The 20,875-nt window shown below is 42.4% G+C and overlaps 1 protein-coding gene across 1 annotated transcript in view; it reads left to right on the plus strand.

Moving 5' to 3' along the window:
• The window catches only part of TTBK1 (tau tubulin kinase 1), a 101,717-nt gene that overhangs the window by 32,000 nt on the left and 48,842 nt on the right, over positions 1 to 20,875 (plus strand). Inside the window, exons 4-6 of the mRNA XM_030945081.1 lie at positions 5,869 to 5,942; positions 8,767 to 8,907; positions 10,175 to 10,279. Of these exons, the coding sequence (XP_030800941.1) occupies positions 5,869 to 5,942; positions 8,767 to 8,907; positions 10,175 to 10,279 (320 nt within the window). The remainder of the gene's footprint in view (positions 1 to 5,868; positions 5,943 to 8,766; positions 8,908 to 10,174; positions 10,280 to 20,875) is intronic.

Consider the following 20,875-nt stretch of genomic DNA (forward strand, 5'->3'; position numbering starts at 1 on the left):
AGAATATTTTTCTGTGGCTGAACATTAAAATTTTGCCTTAACTAAATGCTTACAACAAAATGAAACTTTTCTCAAATCAGTGCTTATGAACATTGGGCTGATGTATTCCTCCAATGTTAGGTAATTAACTGGCCAGTACTCTTTATAATATATTGCCCTGCTTTTTGCTTTGTTTTAGTAACAAACAAAAGCAGATACAGAGCATATTTTCTATGGTATAACTTGTGACCCTCTGGAGTATCTGGGTGATTGTTGAGCAGAGCAGTCTAGCAAAGGAGCAAGTGTCATCTGGCAGTTAGTGCAGTAAAATGGTTGTGAGGCTTCCCATACCAAGTACACCTTGGAAAAAAAAATACGTTCCTCCCCCTCCCTTCTTTTTTTTCTGGATTCAAATATGCTTTGCTGCGCTCTTCTATGATCTCCATGCTCGAGGAGGGCATGTGTGAGAAGAGAGGCTATTTCCTGCTGCCTTAAAGGGAATTCATGGATGGACTGACAATTCCAGCATCCTGTCTGCACAGGACGCAATTAACACGATTGTTATTGTGTGCTTCATAACTCTGATCAGCCTCAGGACTGAGCTGCAGGAATCCCAGAATCACACCTGACTGTCAGCCTCCATCTGCTACTTCAGCATGGCATGAACTGCTCCAGGAGAGCAAACAGTTGTAATCTGGTGCCTCCTTTAGATGACAAACGAGTGAAAGCCTCTGGAACCCAGAGGGTTTGGTGCTGCAGGCATTCATCCCACCTGTAGGACTGGCTGGCTGTACATGCAGCACTTCTAAATGTGGCCTGCCTTTCCTACACTCTGTTATATTCTTTTTGTTTCATGCAGAAATGGACACAGTTTTCCTTCACCTCCTTTCCTCTATTTTCCTGGTGTTGCTTGTGTTGCAAGACAGCGCACGGCAGAGCTGTTCCAGGCAGAGCCTAGATTCCCAAGACCAACTGGTCAGGTTTTAAAGCCTGTTTTAGACTGGAAAGGAGGATTCAGTATAAAATCATGTCAGTTTGGGGATGCAGGTAATCAAGAACTGTCAGTCCATCATTTTTAAAAATTATAGTAAGCAGAAACACGTTGTTATCCTAAACAAGCAAAAAATTCTCAAAAAGAATAAAAACTAAAATGCTTTTTCTTTCTGTAAAATGTTGTGATCCAGAAAATAGTGGTGTTATGGAAGAAACTGATTTAAAAGAATTTTTAGAAATTAGCAAGGATGTGTCTTAAGTCATACCACTGGACACTACCCCTCTGGTTTCACTGAAATGAGTGATTTAGGTGGGCAGGTTTTCCCTGTCAAGAGTTGCTTTTTAATGCTCATCTGTAGTTTTGCAGCAACAAAAAGCATGTGGTGTCCGTGCTTTGCAATTATTTAAAAAAATAAAAGCAAGTTTTAAAAAAATGAGTAATTTACCCTTTTCACCACACAATAGCTCTCATTGTTGCTAGAAACAGTCACTGTGTTTTGGCTTGTGCCTCAATATCCATCCTCTGGTGCTCTGAAAGGGGAACAAAGCAAAGTGGGACTCAGTGTAAATCTGTGAATCATGGCTGGGATGAGTGTGGGCTTGCTCCTGTCCATCCTCTCTGCCACCTGTGTGGGTGGCCAGTTTGCTGAAGCACAGGAGTGTCACGAGATCCTAAAGAAACAGAACTGATTCTTTCTGAGGTTGTCCAGATGTGTTGACTTTGTAGTGACAACTCTGGCTCTGAGGGTCCCTTCACACTGGCAGGCAGCAAGCCATCCCTACTGGGACGTGTGTCACAAAGGTGGGTGGGACAGCTGAGGCTTCCTGCTCGTTCCTTCTTGGTAATACCCACACCAGGATGTGTTCTAGGTCCACACAGTATCCCAAGGGGTTTCCTCAGAAAACCAAAAGCCTGTCAAAATCAACACTGAATTTGCAATGAGCTTGTCAAGAGCAGAAAACCAGTGGCACCCAGTGTCTGTAGCCACCCTCAGGCTGGGGGCCTGGTTTGTGAGAAACAGGGTCAAGGAAGAGCATGTGCCCAGTAGGAGCAAGGCCAGGTGAAATGGCAAAAATACAGACATGCTGCTTGCCACTGTAGGGAGAAAATTCCTGCAGCCAAAGCTCACCTGGAGTTGAAGCTGGCCAGAATTGCAGGGGACAATGAAAAGGAGTTTTTTCAAATATCTTAATGGAAATAGGCAGTGTAGAAATAACATCAGCCCCTTGAAGGATGGGGATGATCACCTCACAGAGACAGGGACAAGGCAGAGGTGTTTAACACATTCTTTGCCTCTGTCTTCAACATGGCTGATGGACTAAGGAGGTCTCAGTGCCCTGAGCTTGGAGGATCTTGACTGTGAGAATGGTCAATTCCCAGCTGACCCTGAAATTGTGCAGAATTTGCTGCTCCAGCTGGGTCCCTACAAATCTGTGAGGCTTAAAGGAATTCAGCCAAGAATCCTCAAAGAGCTGGCTGATGTCATTGCAAACCCTCTCTCGATGATTTTTGAGTGGTCTTGGGAATCCAGAGAGGTCCCAGCTGACTGGAAGCTGATGAATGTTGTCCTGATTTTCAGGAAGGGAAAGAAGGAGAACCCCAGAAATGACAGGCCTGTCAGTGTCACTTCAGTGCCTGGTGAAGTTACTGAGAAGATGGTTCCAGGAGGCATTGAAAAACAGCTGGGGCAACCCTGGGTGTACAGACTGGGGAATGAAATGCTGGAAAGCAGTGCCGTGGAAAGGGACCTGGGGATCCTGGTCCATGGCAAGTTGAACATGGGTCAGCAGTGCCCTGGCAGCCAGGAGGGACAGCCTGTCCTGGGGGCATCAGGCACAGCATGGTGTCTTAGTTTGGAAAGACAGGTGTCTGCTAAGGAAGGCAGGAGCCACCCCTGAAATGGAGAATGTAAACCCCCTCCCTCTGAACTGCTATAAATTTGAAATTAAGGGGCTCTCCGGCAAAAATATGGGAGCAGGAATAACAGTTCTTTATTAGGGATGAAAATAAAAAGATAAAATAAACAATGCCGTAAACCAAACCAACACTGACAGAGTCAGAATATAACCTGACACCCTGTGGGTCAGGGTGTTGGTAGCAGTCCCATTGGAATTGTGGCTGCAGCACTCCTGCAGTGTCAGGGGTGGTTCTGTTGGAGCAGGGATCCTGTAGAAAATGTGTGGTCTTCCTCTGAAGATCCAGTGGAAGAAGAAGGCAGTTGGTCCTCTGGGAAATCCAGTGGAGAAGCGGTGCTGGTGTTCCAGAATCTCCAGAATCCCAGATTATATTCAGGTAGGAACACTTGGCTCTTCCCTCTGGGCAGAGCATCTCCCAATGGGATGCTGTAGTTCTTATCAGCCATGCAGTGACATTCAATGGCCTCTTATCAGCAGATATCTCCCTGGCGGGAGGATTGGTTGTAGAAGAGATAAGGAAAACTGCCCACTTAACAGAAGACAACTGCCATGCAGATGGCAAATAGAAATATGTCTGTACAATTTGCTTGACAATCCAGGACACATGGCCGGCTGGGCAAGGGAGGGGATTGTCCCCTCTGCACTGGGGCAGCCTCACCTCCAGTGCTGGGGCCAGCTTTGGGTGCCACAATATAAAAAAGATATAAAGCTGTAGGGGGTGTCCAAAGGAAGGTGATGAGGATGGTGAAGGGCCTTGAGGGGAAGCCATGTGAGGAGCAGCTGAGGGCACTTGGTCTGTTCAGCCTGGAGGAGACTGAGGGGAGACCCCACTGCAGTTACAGCTTCCTTGTGGGGGGAAGAGGAGGGGCAGGCACTGATCTCTTCTCTCTGGTGACCTGTGACAGGACCTGAGAGAACAGCCTGAAGCTGAATCAGGGGAGATTTAGGTTGGATATGTGGAAAAGGTTCTTCACCCAGAGAGTGGGTGGAACAGGCTCCCCAGGGCAGTGGTCACAGCACCAAGCCTGACAGAACTGAAGAAGCATTTGGACAGTGCTCTCAGGCACACGGTGTGACTATTGAGGATGGTCCTGTGTAGGGCCAGGAGTTGGACTCAATGATCCTTGTGGGTCCCTTCCAACACAGAAGATTCTGTGATACACTGAAGAGAGTGCTTTCCTAATCTCTGAATATCTTTTCCTGAAGTATGGTTTGTGACATGCCTTAATGGTTTCAGCATGGTCTTGCACATTCAGTCCTGAGCCTGGATAATGTCCATGCCAGAATCATGAAGGATCTGCAGATACATAACATTCTTGTTCATCTAACCAGATATAGGTCGATACTAGGACTGGTGTTTGTTTGTCCTAAACCTGTTCTTCCAAAGGGTCTCTATTCCTCCAGTTCTGGTTGCCAGCAGCTCTGTTACCTCCTTATGGTAGGAGAGAGACTGTGGTTGTCCTGGTGGGATGCTGCTGGGCCCTAAAGGGCAAGCTCTTGATGCTCTTACTGAGGATCCTGGCATGGAGCTCCATATTCAACAGCTGTGTGCACTGCACTGGTCAAAGCTCTGGTTCTGCAGTGAAAAAGCTGTTCCTTTGATTCCTGCTGCCCTCCACGTCCCTATTCTGTCACGTCTTGCTGTCCCCAGTGGTTTCTGATGCCCCAGGCCTGTGGTGCACACAGTGACAGCAGTAGCAGGGCCCCGAGTGTGCTACAGGCAGTGCAGTAACTCATTAATCTATGTGTTCATGTTCTTCCCTTTTTTCTTTAAAACTGGGAATTTTCAAACAATAAGCTTTGGTTTAAAAACTAATTCAAATCACCATTGCTTAAGTGCTACAAAGAAACATAGGGCAAAGTTATGCAAGGATACTCATGCCCTTCCCTGCTTGGAAACCCCACCAGGAACCAAGAGTTCACCAAAGTGGTGTATATCAGCCTTTACTCTGTTATCAGCAGCCTGCTATTAGGGGAATGTGGTATTTTCTAGAGTCCCCCGGATAGAGAAGGAATTGAGAATCTAACTCCATGTTCTCAGAGGGATAATTTATTATTCTATTCTATTCTATTCTGTTCTATTCTATTCTATTCTATTAATGCTATACTAAGCTATACTAAAGAATAGAGAAATGATACTTACGAAAGGCTTAACAAGATACTAATGAAAAATTCATTACACTCTCCAGAGCCTCGACACAGCCTGGCTGTGATTGGTCATTAGGTTAAAACAATTCACATGCTGGATAAACACTCTCCAACCACATTCCAAAGCAGAAAAACATAGGAGAAGCAAAGGAGATAATATTGTTTTCCTTTTCCTCTGAGGCTTCTCAGCTTCCCAGGAGAAGAATCCTGGGCAAGGGGATTTTTCAGAAAAATATGATGGTGACCAGGGAATTCATGCCTCATCCTTCCCCTTCTGAGAATCCAGAGAGCAAACCATCCCAAATCCATTACAGGTCAGGGTCTGAAACCACAGCCTCTGCTTCCCCCCCTGAGGACCAGCTGAGTAATGTGGGCTGCCTGAGTTAGTTTGATTTTGCCTGCATAGGTGTAGTTTGTACTAACATCCTGCCCGAACTGAATGGCCCCATTTTTTTTTTCTTTCTGTTGTTATGAAATTGCTTTTATGTTTCAGTGGAGTATTTCCATAAACATTTTTGGTTTTCAGTTGTGTCTGACTATAAAAATCAGGGTTTTGTATTATAAAAATCAGGGTTTGCTCATGTTGAGGTAGCATTAGATTAGCTGTTTCAAGGTAAGCAGTGCTTGTAGGTAAGTGTGGTGGTGGTGTGTACAAGTCAGCTTGTACGAGTAAAGTTGGTGTAATGAGCTGAGCTCAGTTTTTTATGCATAACTCCTTACCTGATACCATTTTATGGGTACCAGCCCTGAATCAGAAACCATTTCTCTAAACATCATGATCACAGGGTTGTTATCTTGTGTTCTATTCTGTTCATTTCTGTTTCTTTTCAGGGAAGGATCATGTTTGCAGATTCATTGGCTGTGGAAGAAATGAAAAGTTTAATTATGTGGTCATGCAGCTTCAGGTGAGTTCTGTGCTTTGCCTCTCCTGTCTGTCCAATAGAGATGGCATCACTGGGAAGGATTTACACTGAGAGAAAAAGGCCAAGCACTTGTGTAAAGACTTGGTTGTACACAGAAAGAGGGTGGAATGGAAGAGAGTGAGAAGAGCTGGTTGTTGCTCTTGATATGCCTTGGGATGGCTCCAGTCAAAATGTGCTAAAATATTTCATAGCTCTGCTCTTCTGTTTAAGATGACTTTCTGTCAATTTTCTGGGGAAAGCACTCAATTCAGAATGCTCACAGGAGCAACCCACAGCAGTGGCAGCTCTTTGGAATACCTCCTGCTGGGCTGTGATGCAGCGTTCAAAATATGCCTTGTATCAGAGCTCAGGGTGAGCCATGGTGTCACAGCAGCAGCACAGTTTCTCTGTGAAAGGCCGTGATCCCTGGCTCCCCTGTCTCTCCCAAGCTCAGCAGTAACTCAGCTTCTGCTGTGGAAGTGTTTCCTCCCGTTTGAACACTGCTGATATCAAGTCAATAAGGGCAAATACTTGGGTAGCTGCCACATGGTGACTGCACTGCTAGGCAGTAGGTGAAGCAAAACAGGTACCAGCAAATACCAGTATTTCTTTAAAATAAACTTTTGATTCTTTTGTAGTTCTGCTTTGCAAGACAGTTGTATAAAACCAGTAAACTCCTGGTGCTTGATTTTGCCTTTTATGCACCATTGGCATCCCAACTGCTGTTATGGATAGAAAAAATACTTTACTTTCTAAACAAACCTGGCTACTGCTGCTGCTGCTGCAGTGTGAGCATGAATATGATTCCTGAAAGGGCTAGCCTGGAGCTCATGGAAGAACAAGGCTTCTACCCTCCCAATCCTGTCCTTACCAAGCCTGATAAAAGGGACTTTATCTTGGAAAGAAATTTCTCTGCATGGATTCTCTTACTTTCTCGTTTGTTCTTGACTATGTAACCGAGCTCGTAGAGTAGGCAGAGCTAAAAATAATTTCATTATTTGCAGATGAAGATGTTGATACATAAGGCATTAGCTAGTTCTGCACCATCACTGTTCAGGCTAAAATTCTCCTTCAACTTCAAGACCTGCTGAGACATGGTTTATCACGTGTCACTCTTAATGTTGTGTACTGCAGTTCTCCCTTCAGTCACCAGGACTGAGGCTTCCACTCTCAAGCTTTGCAACTCATTGCGTCTGCACTGTTCCATAATCAGCCTGACAGTGTTTATTTGGAAAATAATGCTCATTTGGTGTCTTCTCTGGTAGCAATAGCAGCTGGGGAAACTTACAGCACATTTCAGTGTGCAGCCCTGAAAAAAATGAGCCTTGCTTTCCATATTATCATTGGATAAGAGAGCTGGTGTTCAAGGAGCAGCTTTACAGTGGAAAGCAAGATCTGCTGTCAGTTCAGTAACTTGGATGTTTCAGAACAGCAATGGCAAAGCTGTGCTGCCTCTAGTGAAGTGTCACAGAAATTCAAGCAGATAACCACTAGAGAGGTGGTTTAGTTTGATTTTGTTCATGTTAAGGAGCAAACCTGGGTGGACTGCTGTATCTGGGCTTGGCTGTATCTATGAGATGGCCTGTGTCAGGTGTGATTCTTCAAGGGTCCAGAGCCTGAAGTGAAACATGGCTCAAAACAATTTGAGAGACTTGTCATATGCTACATGAGCCAGCTGGCACCTTGATGTCTGTACATAACTTCAGAACTGGAAATAAGGGGATGAAGAGATGGCATTTGGAAAATGCCTGTTTTCTTCAAAAATCTCTGTTTTCTTCTCAACTGTTTGGAATTTTTTATATATTTGCTGTTGAGAATTTTGCTTGAATTCATGTGGACTTGTATTATAAGCGTATGTCTTCTAGATTCTAGAAGTCTTCTGTATATGTTTTTACAGAAGCAGAAGAGATTCTAAAGCATAGCAATGAACAGCATGTCCCTATAGCTTTTATTCCTTGTGAATGTTCTCTGAAACAGCAGGCTCTTGTTCCTAGTGTTTTTAATGAGTTGGTAACTGCATTAGTTCTGTGGGTTACAAGAGCACTCTGCCATGGAATACAGTCATTTTAGTAGCTTCTCTTTACAAAGCTAAAGAGGTACAGACAAAACTGAGATGACAGACATCAAATAACACTGGGATTTTTTCTTGCATTTACACTGTCATTTTTTTCCTTTTTCTTTCCTAAATTGTCTTGATTTTCATGCATAGCTGGTAGCCCTTTTGTTTTTCCTCCGAAATTTAATTAACTGCAGGTAAATTAGTAATTTGTTTTGATAAGTATTAAGTCAGTGGAAAAATCCTCCTCTCCTGATTTTGGGTATGATTTTCTTGATAGACAACTTTCCCCATCGTGGTGCTGCCACAACAACGCTGGCTTGAGCTTGAACCGGACAATGTGTGCTAGGAAGTTTCTGATGAAACTGCAGCACGATGACCTGCTGATCGAATTTGTACTGCTTTAATCTTTAGAAAGCTCAGAGAGCAGTCAGAGGTTGTGCTAAAATCAGCTTCTGTATGGTCTGGGTTTAACAGTGAGGAGATGCTGGTCTCTCCAGTCTGAGGCACTGCTGTCCATGCCATGGCTAATGTACAAATAGTGACCAGCTAACTTCTCAAGATAACAGTCTGGGATCTTCTTATAAGCAAATGCATCACTTAAAAACTAAAATGAACAACTGGAAGATCTTACACAAGAAATAAATCAGACATGACGTGAGCTCCTCTCTGAGTAGCATGTCTGCTTTTTTGGTGTTGCATGTTAGAACTCACAGCTGTGAAAGGCTCTGCTTTCCTGTGGTGGTTTAAGTGTTCTATTGACTGTTTCAGGGCAGAAATCTTGCAGATCTCAGAAGGAGTCAGCCTCGAGGGACTTTCACACTGAGCACAACGCTGCGATTGGGCAAACAGATTCTGGAATCAATAGAAGCCATTCACTCTGTGGGATTCCTGCATCGGGACATCAAGCCTGTACGTTGTTTTGGAAATTTCCTTTGGTTTTATGACTGTTTGTTCTGCTTGAATCAGTAAAGACAGTGGGAGTATGGGCAGGTCTCAGCAGATACATTTAGGCTTCCTTGCACACTTCCACTGTGTGACATGTTTGGTATTTTCTGTAGGTGCAGAATAGTAATATTGTATTGTCCTTCCCTTAAATGCAAAGCAAACCACCTTTTATTGGCAGAGGCTGCTCCATGGTGGGTTGGTAGCTGTCAATCATACTTGCACCAGTCAAGATCCCATGATTGAAGCAGTCCAGTTCTGAATGGCCCTTTGGAGCCCAGCCAATTATCACTGTAAAAGTTGTTCAGAAAGTAAGTCTTGTTCTGTGACGCATCACTTGAATAAATCTTAATTCACGTATTTGACTTAGCTAAATCATAATCTTAATCCTATATGAGTGATTGCCAAAAGAATTGGAGCAGTTTCCAGTGTCAGAAACACAGTCACATTGTTGGTCATCTGCCTAGGCAAAGCACAGTAATTCCAAGCCTCATTGTAGAAGCCAGTCTTCTTTCTACAGCTCTTCACTACTTGACCTGAACACTTGTTGCTGTGCCCTACCTGTGACCAACTTCTTTCTAGCAAACTCATTTGCTCCTTTTAAAATCAGCTTCTTTTGGCTGACTGGATTCAGCTGAAAACCAGCCACTGATGAGATTAGCTATAAATACTTTAGCAGCCACCCATTGTGATAAAGGATAGAACTTTAGGACTGAGGTTAAAAAAAGGAGTTGCTCCATTTGCTTGTTATTGGTTTATTTACTAAGAACCAAGCCTGGTGTTTTCTATATGCCTCAATGTTCAGATAGATCTAGGCAGTGCAATGCAGTAAATGTAGATCCTGGGAGTTAGGGCAAAATAATTCATGCTAGCAGCTGAACTATGAACAGAAGCATTTGCCTACAAGAACTCCAACCTGTTATGCAAATCATGGAGTTCTCACTGCAGAACTAGTGGTGTTAAATGTAGCTCTCTGTCAGAGCAGCAGAAATTTAGCTAACCTACTGTGAATTTTAGCAATTTTGAGACTCCTCAGTCTCTCATCTGCAAAGTGAACTTCTTATCAAGGCAGTGATTCTCTAATCATGATGTTTAAGGTGCATCTTAAAATGAATCTCTTTGACTTGTTTCCACCAGAGGCATGTGGAGCTACATGATGAAATTTTGCTAACAAATGGCCGCTCTTACCCAAGCTGCTGGCATCAGTTTAACTTTTCTTTCCTTCTTTGTCCAGTCCAACTTTGCCATGGGCCGGTTACCTTCAACGTACAGGAAGTGCTACATGTTAGACTTTGGGCTGGCCCGCCAGTACACCAACACTACTGGGGAAGTTCGACCAGTAAGTACATTTCAGGCAGTATTTTTCCATTTCTGCAACTGATTTGGAATGGAAAGGTTTTGTGGCTCTGTTTGTTTTGTTGCTGTTGTGCGTGGTTGTTACATTGCACTGCATTTTCTGCAAGGTGAGAAGCAGCAAGTGACTTCAGCTGGGTTGGGGATCTAAGAAGGGATGATAGATCTTGTCTTAAAAGATGTGTGGCTTTTTTTTTTAATTTCCTTTAGGGTAATTGTGTTTTCCACAGGCTTGCAATGCTTACTGAGTACAATATGGACTAACAAAGAGGGTGAGCCCAGTGCTGGCCTTGTAACTTTTGTAGCCCCAGGGGACTGGTCTAGTTCAGTTCTCTGTGGTCTGGGGAAACAGGTTGATGTATTCTTAAAGCTTTTGATGAAAAAGTGTGCTAGAAGTTAAAAGCTGACCTGATCTCTGGGGCTGAGCTTACTGTGAGCTGCAGCCTGTAATGCTGTTCTCACCCTTCCTGGCTTTGGTTTTATGTCAACTGCCCCTATCCAGATTTCCTAGCAGGGATATTTCAGTGTGCCTGCCTGGTAAGGGCAGGGGGCATGACTTGTGCTATGTAATATGGGTTTTATCTTCAGTTCTTTTACCAGCATGTTGTTATCTGGGGTCACTCATAAGGATGTGTAAAGCTTCAGGTATTCTAGGATCTGTCAGAGAATTCCTAGATTTATTTCAGAACACAGTGCAAGCAGAGAGTGCTCATACAATATCTCTGTTTATCATCCTAGGCTTGCAGCTTTGGATCTGCAAACTTTTTCCACCTACAAGATAATTGTTGTTCTGGAAAGTGTTGATAATGTGCTAGCTAAACACAGAGACTCTGTAGTGCAGCCTATGTTTGGGGAGTGGGAAGAAAGCAAAGGCCAGTGAGCAGATTTTGTGTCTTTAGCAGATCAATATAGCTGGGGAGTTTTTTTACTTTTTTTTTTTTTTTCTTCTTTCATAAGTCTTTTCAGTTTTCTTTTTCTGTGTAGTTGGGAGCAGCTCCAAAGGTTGTGCCTGCCTCTTATTCTTAGAGAGACACATTATATACTACTGGACTTGCTTCAATGGTTTTTAGTTTGGGGATAACCCTTCTCCATATTGCCCTTCACAAAATATAGTCCCATTCCTTTCCTCTTTCTGCAGTCAGAATTGAAGTCCATTACAGCTTGAAACTGGTACTTGATTTTCTGCAAAATTCCTTCTTTTCTTAATGAAATAATTATTTACGTCTGTATTTCAAGTCCCATTGTTTGAACACTGTTCTTTCTTTACAATTAAAGAAATTAATTTTTCCACATCTCTTCTTTTGAATCCTCTATTTTGTTCCTTTCTCACCGTAATTTAAAATTATTTCACTTTTAGTTTGCCCCTGGGCCCTGTTTTTAGAAACAGCTCTACATCCAGCCTTTTCCAGGGAAAAGATTCTTCAGCTGTGTCTTGCAAGCTGTGTCCTGCTTGGGCTGGTGTGGGTGAGGGGGGCTTTGTCAGAGTTTAGGACTCTGAGAAAGTTTGTCTTCATTCTGCTCAACCTGGTGGTTCATTGCTTGCTTGACACAGATGGGTCTCATAGAAGGAAGAATGAGGTATGATCTGTTCCTAAAAAGATACATGGCATCCCCAGAGGGGTGGGAGTGTGCTGTCCTGAAAGTGGTGAAAAGTCTCCATTCATTTGGGATCTAGGAGGATCATGCAGGGTGTAGTCTCATATACCTAATGTACCTGTTCTCCCACGCCGCACTTCAGGGGGTCAGGCTTTTTGACAGAAATGATACAGCAAAAAAAACCACATAAATATTCACTTCAGTGCCTTTTAACATTATGCAATAGTCACTGGGCTCTTTGCTCCTTTTGTGTCCCTGCTGCCTGATACCGCTTTGAGTCCCACTTATCAGACCAAGGCATTTGTCTGGAGAAGCACAGAGTGATTGCTGCCCGAGTAATGCACTGAGGATTAGGAAGGAGGTGGATGGAAGGAGATGGGTGGTATGAAGGCAAGAGAGATGAAACATTTTGTGGTGTTTTTGCATTTGGGTTTTTTTAATAAGAACTTTATCACTTGTTTCACTGAAGAGATATTATTTCAGCCCAGTAAGGTAAATTCTTTTTTCTCCATTCTCTTTCCTTTCATTTATCCATGGAGAAGACATTTTTCAGATTTATCTGAAAAATCCTGAGCCCAGTATTTCTGTGGTTTGGTTCTGAGGTAAAATACACAAGATAGGTGAGGGAAGGGGCATGCTCCCTTTTTTTGGAAGCGTGTCTGGATTTTGCTTTCAGTCATATTCAGTTTGTTAACAGAAATTTTCTGCTCACATAGGTTCTCTGCAGTTTCCTACAGTTTCAGAAGCATTGTCATACTTTATGAATAATACTGTAAAAGTATCAGCTGTTTTCATATCCTCTGAAATTCAGAGCCACAATCTTATTATCACCTTTTAAAAAAAATTCTGAATGACTTTCTAGTAATACAGATAATGAGCTGGGTCTTTAGGATGCTGTGGATTTGTTGGATTTTGGGGTTTTTTTTAACTTACCTCTTGCCTCTTACTTTCTAGACACTGATTAAAGCTTTGAAGTGGGATCATTTCAAGGGCTGTCCCAGCAGCTTTTATAAAGGGAGCTGTTACTCTCCTGAGCCTTTGAGGAGTGTTATGGATTTGATCTCTGTATCTCTACAGAGGATGCATACTTGACACTTCAGCTTGATAGACCAGCATTTGTGAAGTTATGGCCCACTTGACATAACTAAATCCAGATTTATTCTGAATCTGAATTTATCCTGTGCTTCTAGGAAAACAAAACTGATCTCCCTTGTGTGGGATGCTAATATTAGCACAAATGCTAGTCCTTGGAGAAGAGCTGTTGTGGCACAGATTTGCTTTCATAGGAATGGTCTCACCCCTCTACTGCTTGCCCATTGCCACGTGTTACAAAGTCTGCTGGGCAGCAGTCTGCAGGAACTTACCTTGCTCCATAAAACAGAAGATGGTCGAGACCAGAAGGTGTGTAAGGAAGCATCCTGGGCTCTCTCACACCCTTGCTTTAAGTGCTGTCACAGCTGCTGCAGCTCTGTTAGTTATCAGTTTACTGTGCTGCTTATAAATGCCATAAAGAGAGGGGGAAAATTAAATCAAAATTCTCATGCTTTTCATGCCAAAGTTTTTGTTAAACATTAAGAACCAGCCTCACAGTTAAACTTTGATATAAAGGAAATCATGTTCTGAATTTGGCTGATTTCAAAACTCCTTGTTTATTGCCTCTTTAGAGGACAGCTATAGTTGACACCACTCAAATGAGAGAAATGTGTTTTGCAGTGCAATTTCTTGTACTGTGGACCTTTTGAGAGGCTGATGTTTTTGAAAACTCAGCTGTACTGTATGGACTAGCTTGTCGTTGCCTGTATGCACAAATTCTGCAGGTGATGTGCTACTTTCCCTTAGAAAAGCTGTGTAGACTTTTCCTAATTAGAAAGGTAGCTATCCCAGGTAGTTACACTTCTGCTGTTTCTGTTCTTTAGGAGAGTGTCAAATTTTCATTCTGAACCATCATTATGCCTTTTAAAAATTACTATTGCCCATGCCAGATGGAACAGAATACATCTGCCCAGCTCCCTGTGACCTTACCTGTAGGATATCCAGAAGCATCTCCCATAGGAGTGGAGGCAGGTTACCTGAGTGCTGCAATTGTTATGGTCCATATGGAACAGGCTGATGAAAACTACACCACCTTTTTAGTGCCTTTGTACAAATCTAGACGAGGTAACGGTTGCTGATGCATGGGATACCACCTGTCCAGTTTCAAAGAAGGTGTTGCAGATCTGAGCCATGTTCAGAAGACAGTAATGACAAACTTGCATGAAGTGGGATTGAAAAGATGGTAATTATAACATGCACAAGAAGATGAATGAAAGGAATTTTATTAAAGTCTGTAAAATACTAGTTAGTAAGTGCTTGCAGTTGCTGAGGATACTCTTCTGAGAAATGAGAACAGTTTTTTCTTCCTGATTTTCTCCCCTTCCTTTATTCCCTCCCTCCTAAAAAGTCTGTTTTGTGGAGAATTCCAAGACCTTTCATAACAAATTTTATATTACAGGATGCAGTGATCTGTTTTAAGGATTTAACTGTTATTTCCCCTAGATGCAACCTTCTGCTGTGGTTCAGATAGAGACAGGAGCAGTCTTTTATTCACCATGGTCGTACAGCTCACCTTTGCCATGCAGCAGTATCAGTAGTCAGTGCTAAGACAACAGAACTAAGCAACTGGGGAATGAACTGAGAAAATTTTAGGGTTTTTTAAATATGTAGAATTCTCTTCTTTAGAATGTGCACAAGTCAAATTTTTCATCTTGCATTAATTTTTATAGCAGAGAGCTGGACTAGCAGAATCTGTTTGATATGGAGAGCTAAGGCTAAGAAGAAAATGTGAACTTGAAGGGGGAAATGAACATAAACATTGTTATGTAGATGATGAACAACATATGCTTATGTAATGGAGGTGTTGTGAGTCATGAAGGTCTTCTGTGCTAATGTAGGTCAGGTTTTGGACAAGAACTCCTTGATCCTTGCTTGGCTCTGCCTGTTTTGTCACGTGCAGTACAGAAGGCATTGTGCCTTTGCTCTGTTTGTGACACCCTGACTTCAGAAACACATTCCCCGTGGCTCCACAAATATTAATTGCAACCATTCAAGGGTTTAGCAGCTTGATCTTAATTATTTATTTGAAAATAAAGGCTGTGTTTTTTCCTGAAGCCTCTCTCCCGTTGCAGGATATGACAGTGGACTGTTCTGCTCAGCAAGCATTTCATTTTAGCTTAGTCAGCTGCAGCCCATTGATTAGATCTCCATCTCCTCGTGGCTCAGACTGCACTGCAGCAGTTTGCAGTGCCTTGCTGGAGAGACTGCACATGCACGAGGCAGTCAGTGGGCACAGGGATGATGGTGTAGGCAGGACAGTGCACACAGCCTGTGCAGAAGAGCGTGAGGAAGGCTGAAGAAATGTGTCAGCTAATTGAGAAAAAGGTATTTATTTTCCAAATGTCTGGGCATAGTGTTAAAAATAAACTTTGCTGCAGTGAGCAAGGTATTAGAAGAGGAGATGATGGCATGTTTTTCTACTAAGTAGTTTTCCCCCCCCACTGGAAAATGAGCTATAAAATAACACAGAGGACAGGAACTTCTACATCCTAATACCCCAGATAGACAGAGAAGCCCAGTAGCTTTATACCTGCTTTGTACTTGAAATACATGTAAATCTGTAGTATTGCATAAGAAATGAACATTTTGGAGTAGAATAACAGATTTGTGGAGCTGTATTACTATATTAGCTTGGGTGGGATCATAATTTTTGTCTCAAATTTTGTATTGTAAAAAGGTAATCACAGAATAGGTTGAAAACACAGCACAGTCACATGTGTTCAGAGATGAGGGAAAGGAAAAAGAATGGACCTAAGTCTTAAAAACACTGCACATTTAATATATAGTAGAAATGCAGTTTCACTGGGAACAGGTTAGCTATAAAACAGATTATCACAAAAATTATGTTATGGTTCTCATTGTTACTTTAATTGCTGGAGTAGCAAGTTTGGACTTGAGAAGTGAAATTATGTTCTGATTTAAAATGCCACAGTTACAGAAATCCAATGCTGTTCAAATTACATGTATGGAAAGCAGACCAGGTGATGGATTTGAAACTCTCTTAGCAAGCAGGGAATCTGGTATCTTGCTACATGTGCCTGTTTCTCTGCTCTCCTCGTTGTAAAGCCCAGGGTCAGCCAGTGTGACCTCAGATCATCTACATCAGGTTGGTGTTGGTTTTATTTTACACACCAGCTGCTGAGGGGGTGAGGGAAAAGGAAGGACAACTCAGACTCAGATTTTATGTATACCTGCTGGGGACTGAGATCCCATTTTCCATCTCTGAGTGCTTTTACTACCAAGCTGCGGGGGGGTATACATTACATCTGAATGTGTCCTTTCCTTCTGGCTGATGCTATTCCACTTGAAGCTCTGATTATTCTTCCCACTGGAAAATGGAGGGGGGAATATAAAACTCTTACTGTGGCCAGTGATGAGGGAGCAGAGGCTTTGCTCCCTAAGTGAGTGAATATTGGATTTGAGTTGGATTGCAGGTCAGATTTCCCCTCAGTCAGGTAAGTGCATTTGCTGCCAGGTCATACACTTCCTCCCTCTTGGTAATAATTATTCATGTATTCCATGCAAAAGGTATCATTTCCAACCTGTGTGTTTTTAACTTGCATCTCAAAGCACCCTGTGGCTTAGGGATGAGAGTGTACTCTGGAAGGAGGGAGATGGGGTTTACATGTGGGGAGGTTTGAACTTCAGTGTGCTGCATCTCAGTGATTGCCACAGCTGCCTTTTGTCTTCTTCCTTTTGATGGAAAGGAATCATCATCTCCATCTGGTTCCAGGAAAGTGTTTTGAGCTCTAAATCCCAAAGGAGATGTGACTCCAAAACATTTCCATTTCAGTAGTTCCCTTGGTCTGTTTCAGTGGATGAAAATTGTCTCTTTCTTACTTAGCACTCTGTTCTTTCTGTGGGGATATTCTGTGCTGCTTTTCACCTTATGGGACCTGGCATGTAAGAAACAAGTGCAGCTCTGAGGCCAAAGCTCTCTTGTTAAAAATCATGATAACTGAATAATAGGATTACAACTGAAATAAGCTTTTGACTAAAAAAAAATACTCGTTCTTTGTTTTTGCTGTGAGAAAGGCATTCTCATCTTCAGCACAAGTTCAAGTGCTGTCATCATGTGATGCATGCTATTTAAAAAGACAAAATACCTTGTTCTTTAATGATGTTGAATTCATTGGAGGTTTTGAACTCTCCTAAAGTAAAGTAGGATTGATGGCATTTTAACTCAACTGCTTTGTGTCTTTTGATTTGGAAAGAATAGCAGGAGACTTAAATAGCTTTCTCAAAACTAAATTTCATGCTAAATTTATGGGATTCTTAGGATTTGCACATTTTTAGGAAAAGGGAATAGTAAGACTCGAATAAGAAACTCCATTGTGTGGATTGCTTTTGATTACTTGATTTCTATTGGAATAAGTGTCTCTCAGTCTAGGTCTTTCCTCAGGTCACTGAATTGAGTTTTAAGGTTATATAATATATTATAATATTAATTTTTGCCTCTGATGAGGATGTCCCTCAGATTTCTCTGCTGTGCCATTCACAGATACAATGACTGCTCATGTGACCTAAAAGCAGCCCTGAGTTTCATCCTGCTCTCTCCCAAACCACCATTCTGCATCCCCCCACGGACAGTGGAGCACGGCAGCAGTCACCAGGGAAAGGGAACATGCCTGAAGTTGGCAGCTGTGAAACCTGTAAAGTTGGCAAGCCACTGTTTGTATGGAGATTGATTGTGAGAAAGCAAGGTAGTGGTTGCAGAAAAAAACCAAATATCTTGGGTGAGAACCCGTAACAATTCAAATAGGAAAGGGGATGTTGCTGTTGATGTTTGGAAACTTATGTGCTAATGTTAGAACTTGCTCTGGATGAAAAGGGCAAGAGATGAGGGAGCAAATCCCCTTGTAGGCTATTAGATCAGTTTGGTTAGAGGAAGGAAGGGAGGAGCACACATCAGATAATTGTAGGAAGGAAAAGCGCAGTAGAAGTGTACGAGTGGCCTCTGTGGTAAGGCTGTCTGCATGGCTGCTCTCAGCTTTGTTTCTCCAGTTATTAGGTGTGATATGCAGGCAGGGGAAGGTTTTCCCTAGAGGGCCCCCTCTCACCACTTACAGAGCACTCACAAATCACACAGGCTCACAAAAGGCTTGGTGTGTTTCGTGTCTAAATGAAACTCAGCACAGGATGGGCCAACAGCCCTGGGAAGGGTGATGGGAGATGGCAACAGCTAAATAAGACACAGGTTTCTGTTGGGATACAATATTGAATGTTTTTTAATTTATTTCTGTTTAATTTTTTCTCATTTTGTTGGTTTTTTTTATCATGTTTTTCTTTGGGTTTCTCTCTGTTTTACAGTTCTTTTGGGCTCTTCTTTTGAGGCTGTGTTTGATGCGTTGGCTTCCCATCCGCTGCTCGTAACCATCTCTGCTATGAGTTGTGAGTGAGCCATCACCATGCTTCTGGGTTTTCATTTTGGTTTGTGCTTTTGTTATATATGGAAGTCCAAATTACACCTGGTTTTCCTTTTTCCCTCATGATCTGTTTGTTTTTCAGCAGGATTGTGACAGCTACCTAAATGTGATGCAAAGGCCTAGAACACTTGGGATTCTCTCTGAGGAGCTGGCAGATATTTGGGTGGTGCCAGACTGATTTTGTGAATTCTGTGGTTTCAGAGACAAAGGGAGGGGAGTTTTCTCATCTTACTTTTCTGTCTCCAGCTTCCTCTAGTCATTTCTGACTCCCTGTGGACATAAAATATAATGCAGTCAATAATGATTCCACAAAATGCTGCTGTTTAAATTAAGAAGTCAAAATGCATATAAGAGGTGTGGATTTTCTCCCCACCAGAAGAGGTGGAGAGGCATCTCCTTCATGAACCTGTCTGAAGAAGCAGAAGGTTCCTAGAGGTCACAGGAATGCTTCCTTTTAGTTCAGCTAAGCTTTCTTTCACTTTTCCTTCTTACCACAACCTTTCAACACAAGTAATTTCTATCCAAGATATATCTCCAAATGTTTTCCATGATCTGTGGCATCTCCTCTCCCATTACCACCTTCTCTTCAAACTGTGCTAACTTTTTTTTCGCATTCTTACTGCTGAAAGTCCTTTTCCTGATTCCAGGAGGAATGGGTTAATATCCTAGATGACAGCAGGCCTGCCAGGGGCAAAGGTTGTGCATCTCATGAGGTGTCTGCACAGGCTTCCAGAAAGCTGGGGAGGAACCAATGGTCATGGTCATGAGAGCACCACAGTCACAAGAAACAGCAGGAGGAAAGTACTGGCATCCAAATACAAGTTTTTAGGAAGGCACATTCAAAATATCCAGTTTCCTTTTGCTGGTGAGGCAAAAAAGGAATAATTTTAATCTCTACGAATGAACATGGTGTGAGGAGCAGGGATTCACATTAATGAGAAAATATGAGCACTCCTCAAATAGAAGGGGAATGTGCAGGAAAGACAGACTTCATGTGAATCATGAGGGGGACACTGTTGGCACCTGAAATACAAATGATCCTGAGTGTTTAACCTGGAGAATGATGGGTGTACAAGAGCACAGTTTGGAAAACACTTCCACTTCATACAGGATTTTGTTACTTACTTCTGTCTCTGTCTGTGAGGTGGTCTACATTGCTAATGCAATGAAAGGAATACAGAGTATAGGTTTGGCTCTGTGGTGGTGTTCTAACACATTGTCCCAAGCTGAAACTCATTTTAAACCAAGTTTCTTACACAGTGCAGCACTGTGTAGTAAAGTACTTTAGCTTTGTGGTACACACAATCTCAGTGAGAGAAGAGATATGCTTTATAACATTTTTTATATTAACACTGATGTGTATAAAAAGAATCACTTATGGTTTAAAATTACTTGCTAGCTTATTATATATTCATAATTTTGGGGATTCAAATCACTTGGATTATATATGACTCCATAGTCTGAAGCTCCTAGGTGTTGCAATTTCAATTCCATCTCAACTGTGGACTGGTCTGGACAAAAAGGATGTTGTATCCAGGCTCTTTCCCATTACTGACCAGTGCAGTGCTGAGATGAAGTTTATTAACTGGAAGGAATGAAGTGTGGAAAGAAATCATCTGGAAAATTAATGTTTATGAATTCCAAAGAAAAGTCAATAATAGCTGGGTCTGCAGCGTGTGCCACAACAAATGCTCAGGGAAGAGTTGTTTGTTTGAATGGAAAACAAGGTATCTCTACAGCCTGGGAAATGCTTGATTGCAGTGACAATTCCTTGTGACTGGCAGGACAGGCAGACATGGTTAAAAGAGGTGCAACCTTTATGAGCAAAAGATGCTGTTACACAGTTAGCATCTGCCTGTTTTGTTCAAAGGACTCTAAAGGTCCTGTCAAAGCAACTGCAAAGTTTTGCCCAGTTGCAGTACTCTCCCTTCCCTGAGGTCCCATGAGAGAGAGGAGTGGAGGAAAAACCCTCTGGGTTCAGGTGTGGGAGCAGCAGGTCATGCTGGGACAGATGCAAGGTTAAAGACCTGCGCCAAAAGCTGGGCTTTGCTTTGCTTCTGAGAGAGGAGGGGTTTGCTACCAATGCTTGCAAACTGCCTGGCATTGGTTTCAGAACAGATCTAAATAAAGACTGCACAGATAGCCTGTCTGCCAGAAATAGTAAGTATTGATCTAAAACAATTTTTAGAGACATTGCTGACATACTGAAGCCAGCACATGTGGTACTTGGTTCAGCACTTGCATGGACTGCAAAAACGGAATGATTTTTGTTCTGAAAACATTACAGGTTACATGTTAGAATTGGTCACAATTCTAACAGCCTTATGTCTCATGAAAAGTATCCAAACACACTATGTTCCATTCATAATGGAAAAGAGGAAAATCTTCTTTCTTTTGAAAGTGTAGAGCAAATTTATTGTCATGGCTGTATTCCAGTGGCCAGTATTCTGCTTTTCAGGAACTCACAT

The sequence above is a fragment of the Camarhynchus parvulus genome, chromosome 3 (assembly GCF_901933205.1).
Source record: "Camarhynchus parvulus chromosome 3, STF_HiC, whole genome shotgun sequence".
Taxonomy (NCBI): domain Eukaryota; kingdom Metazoa; phylum Chordata; class Aves; order Passeriformes; family Thraupidae; genus Camarhynchus; species Camarhynchus parvulus.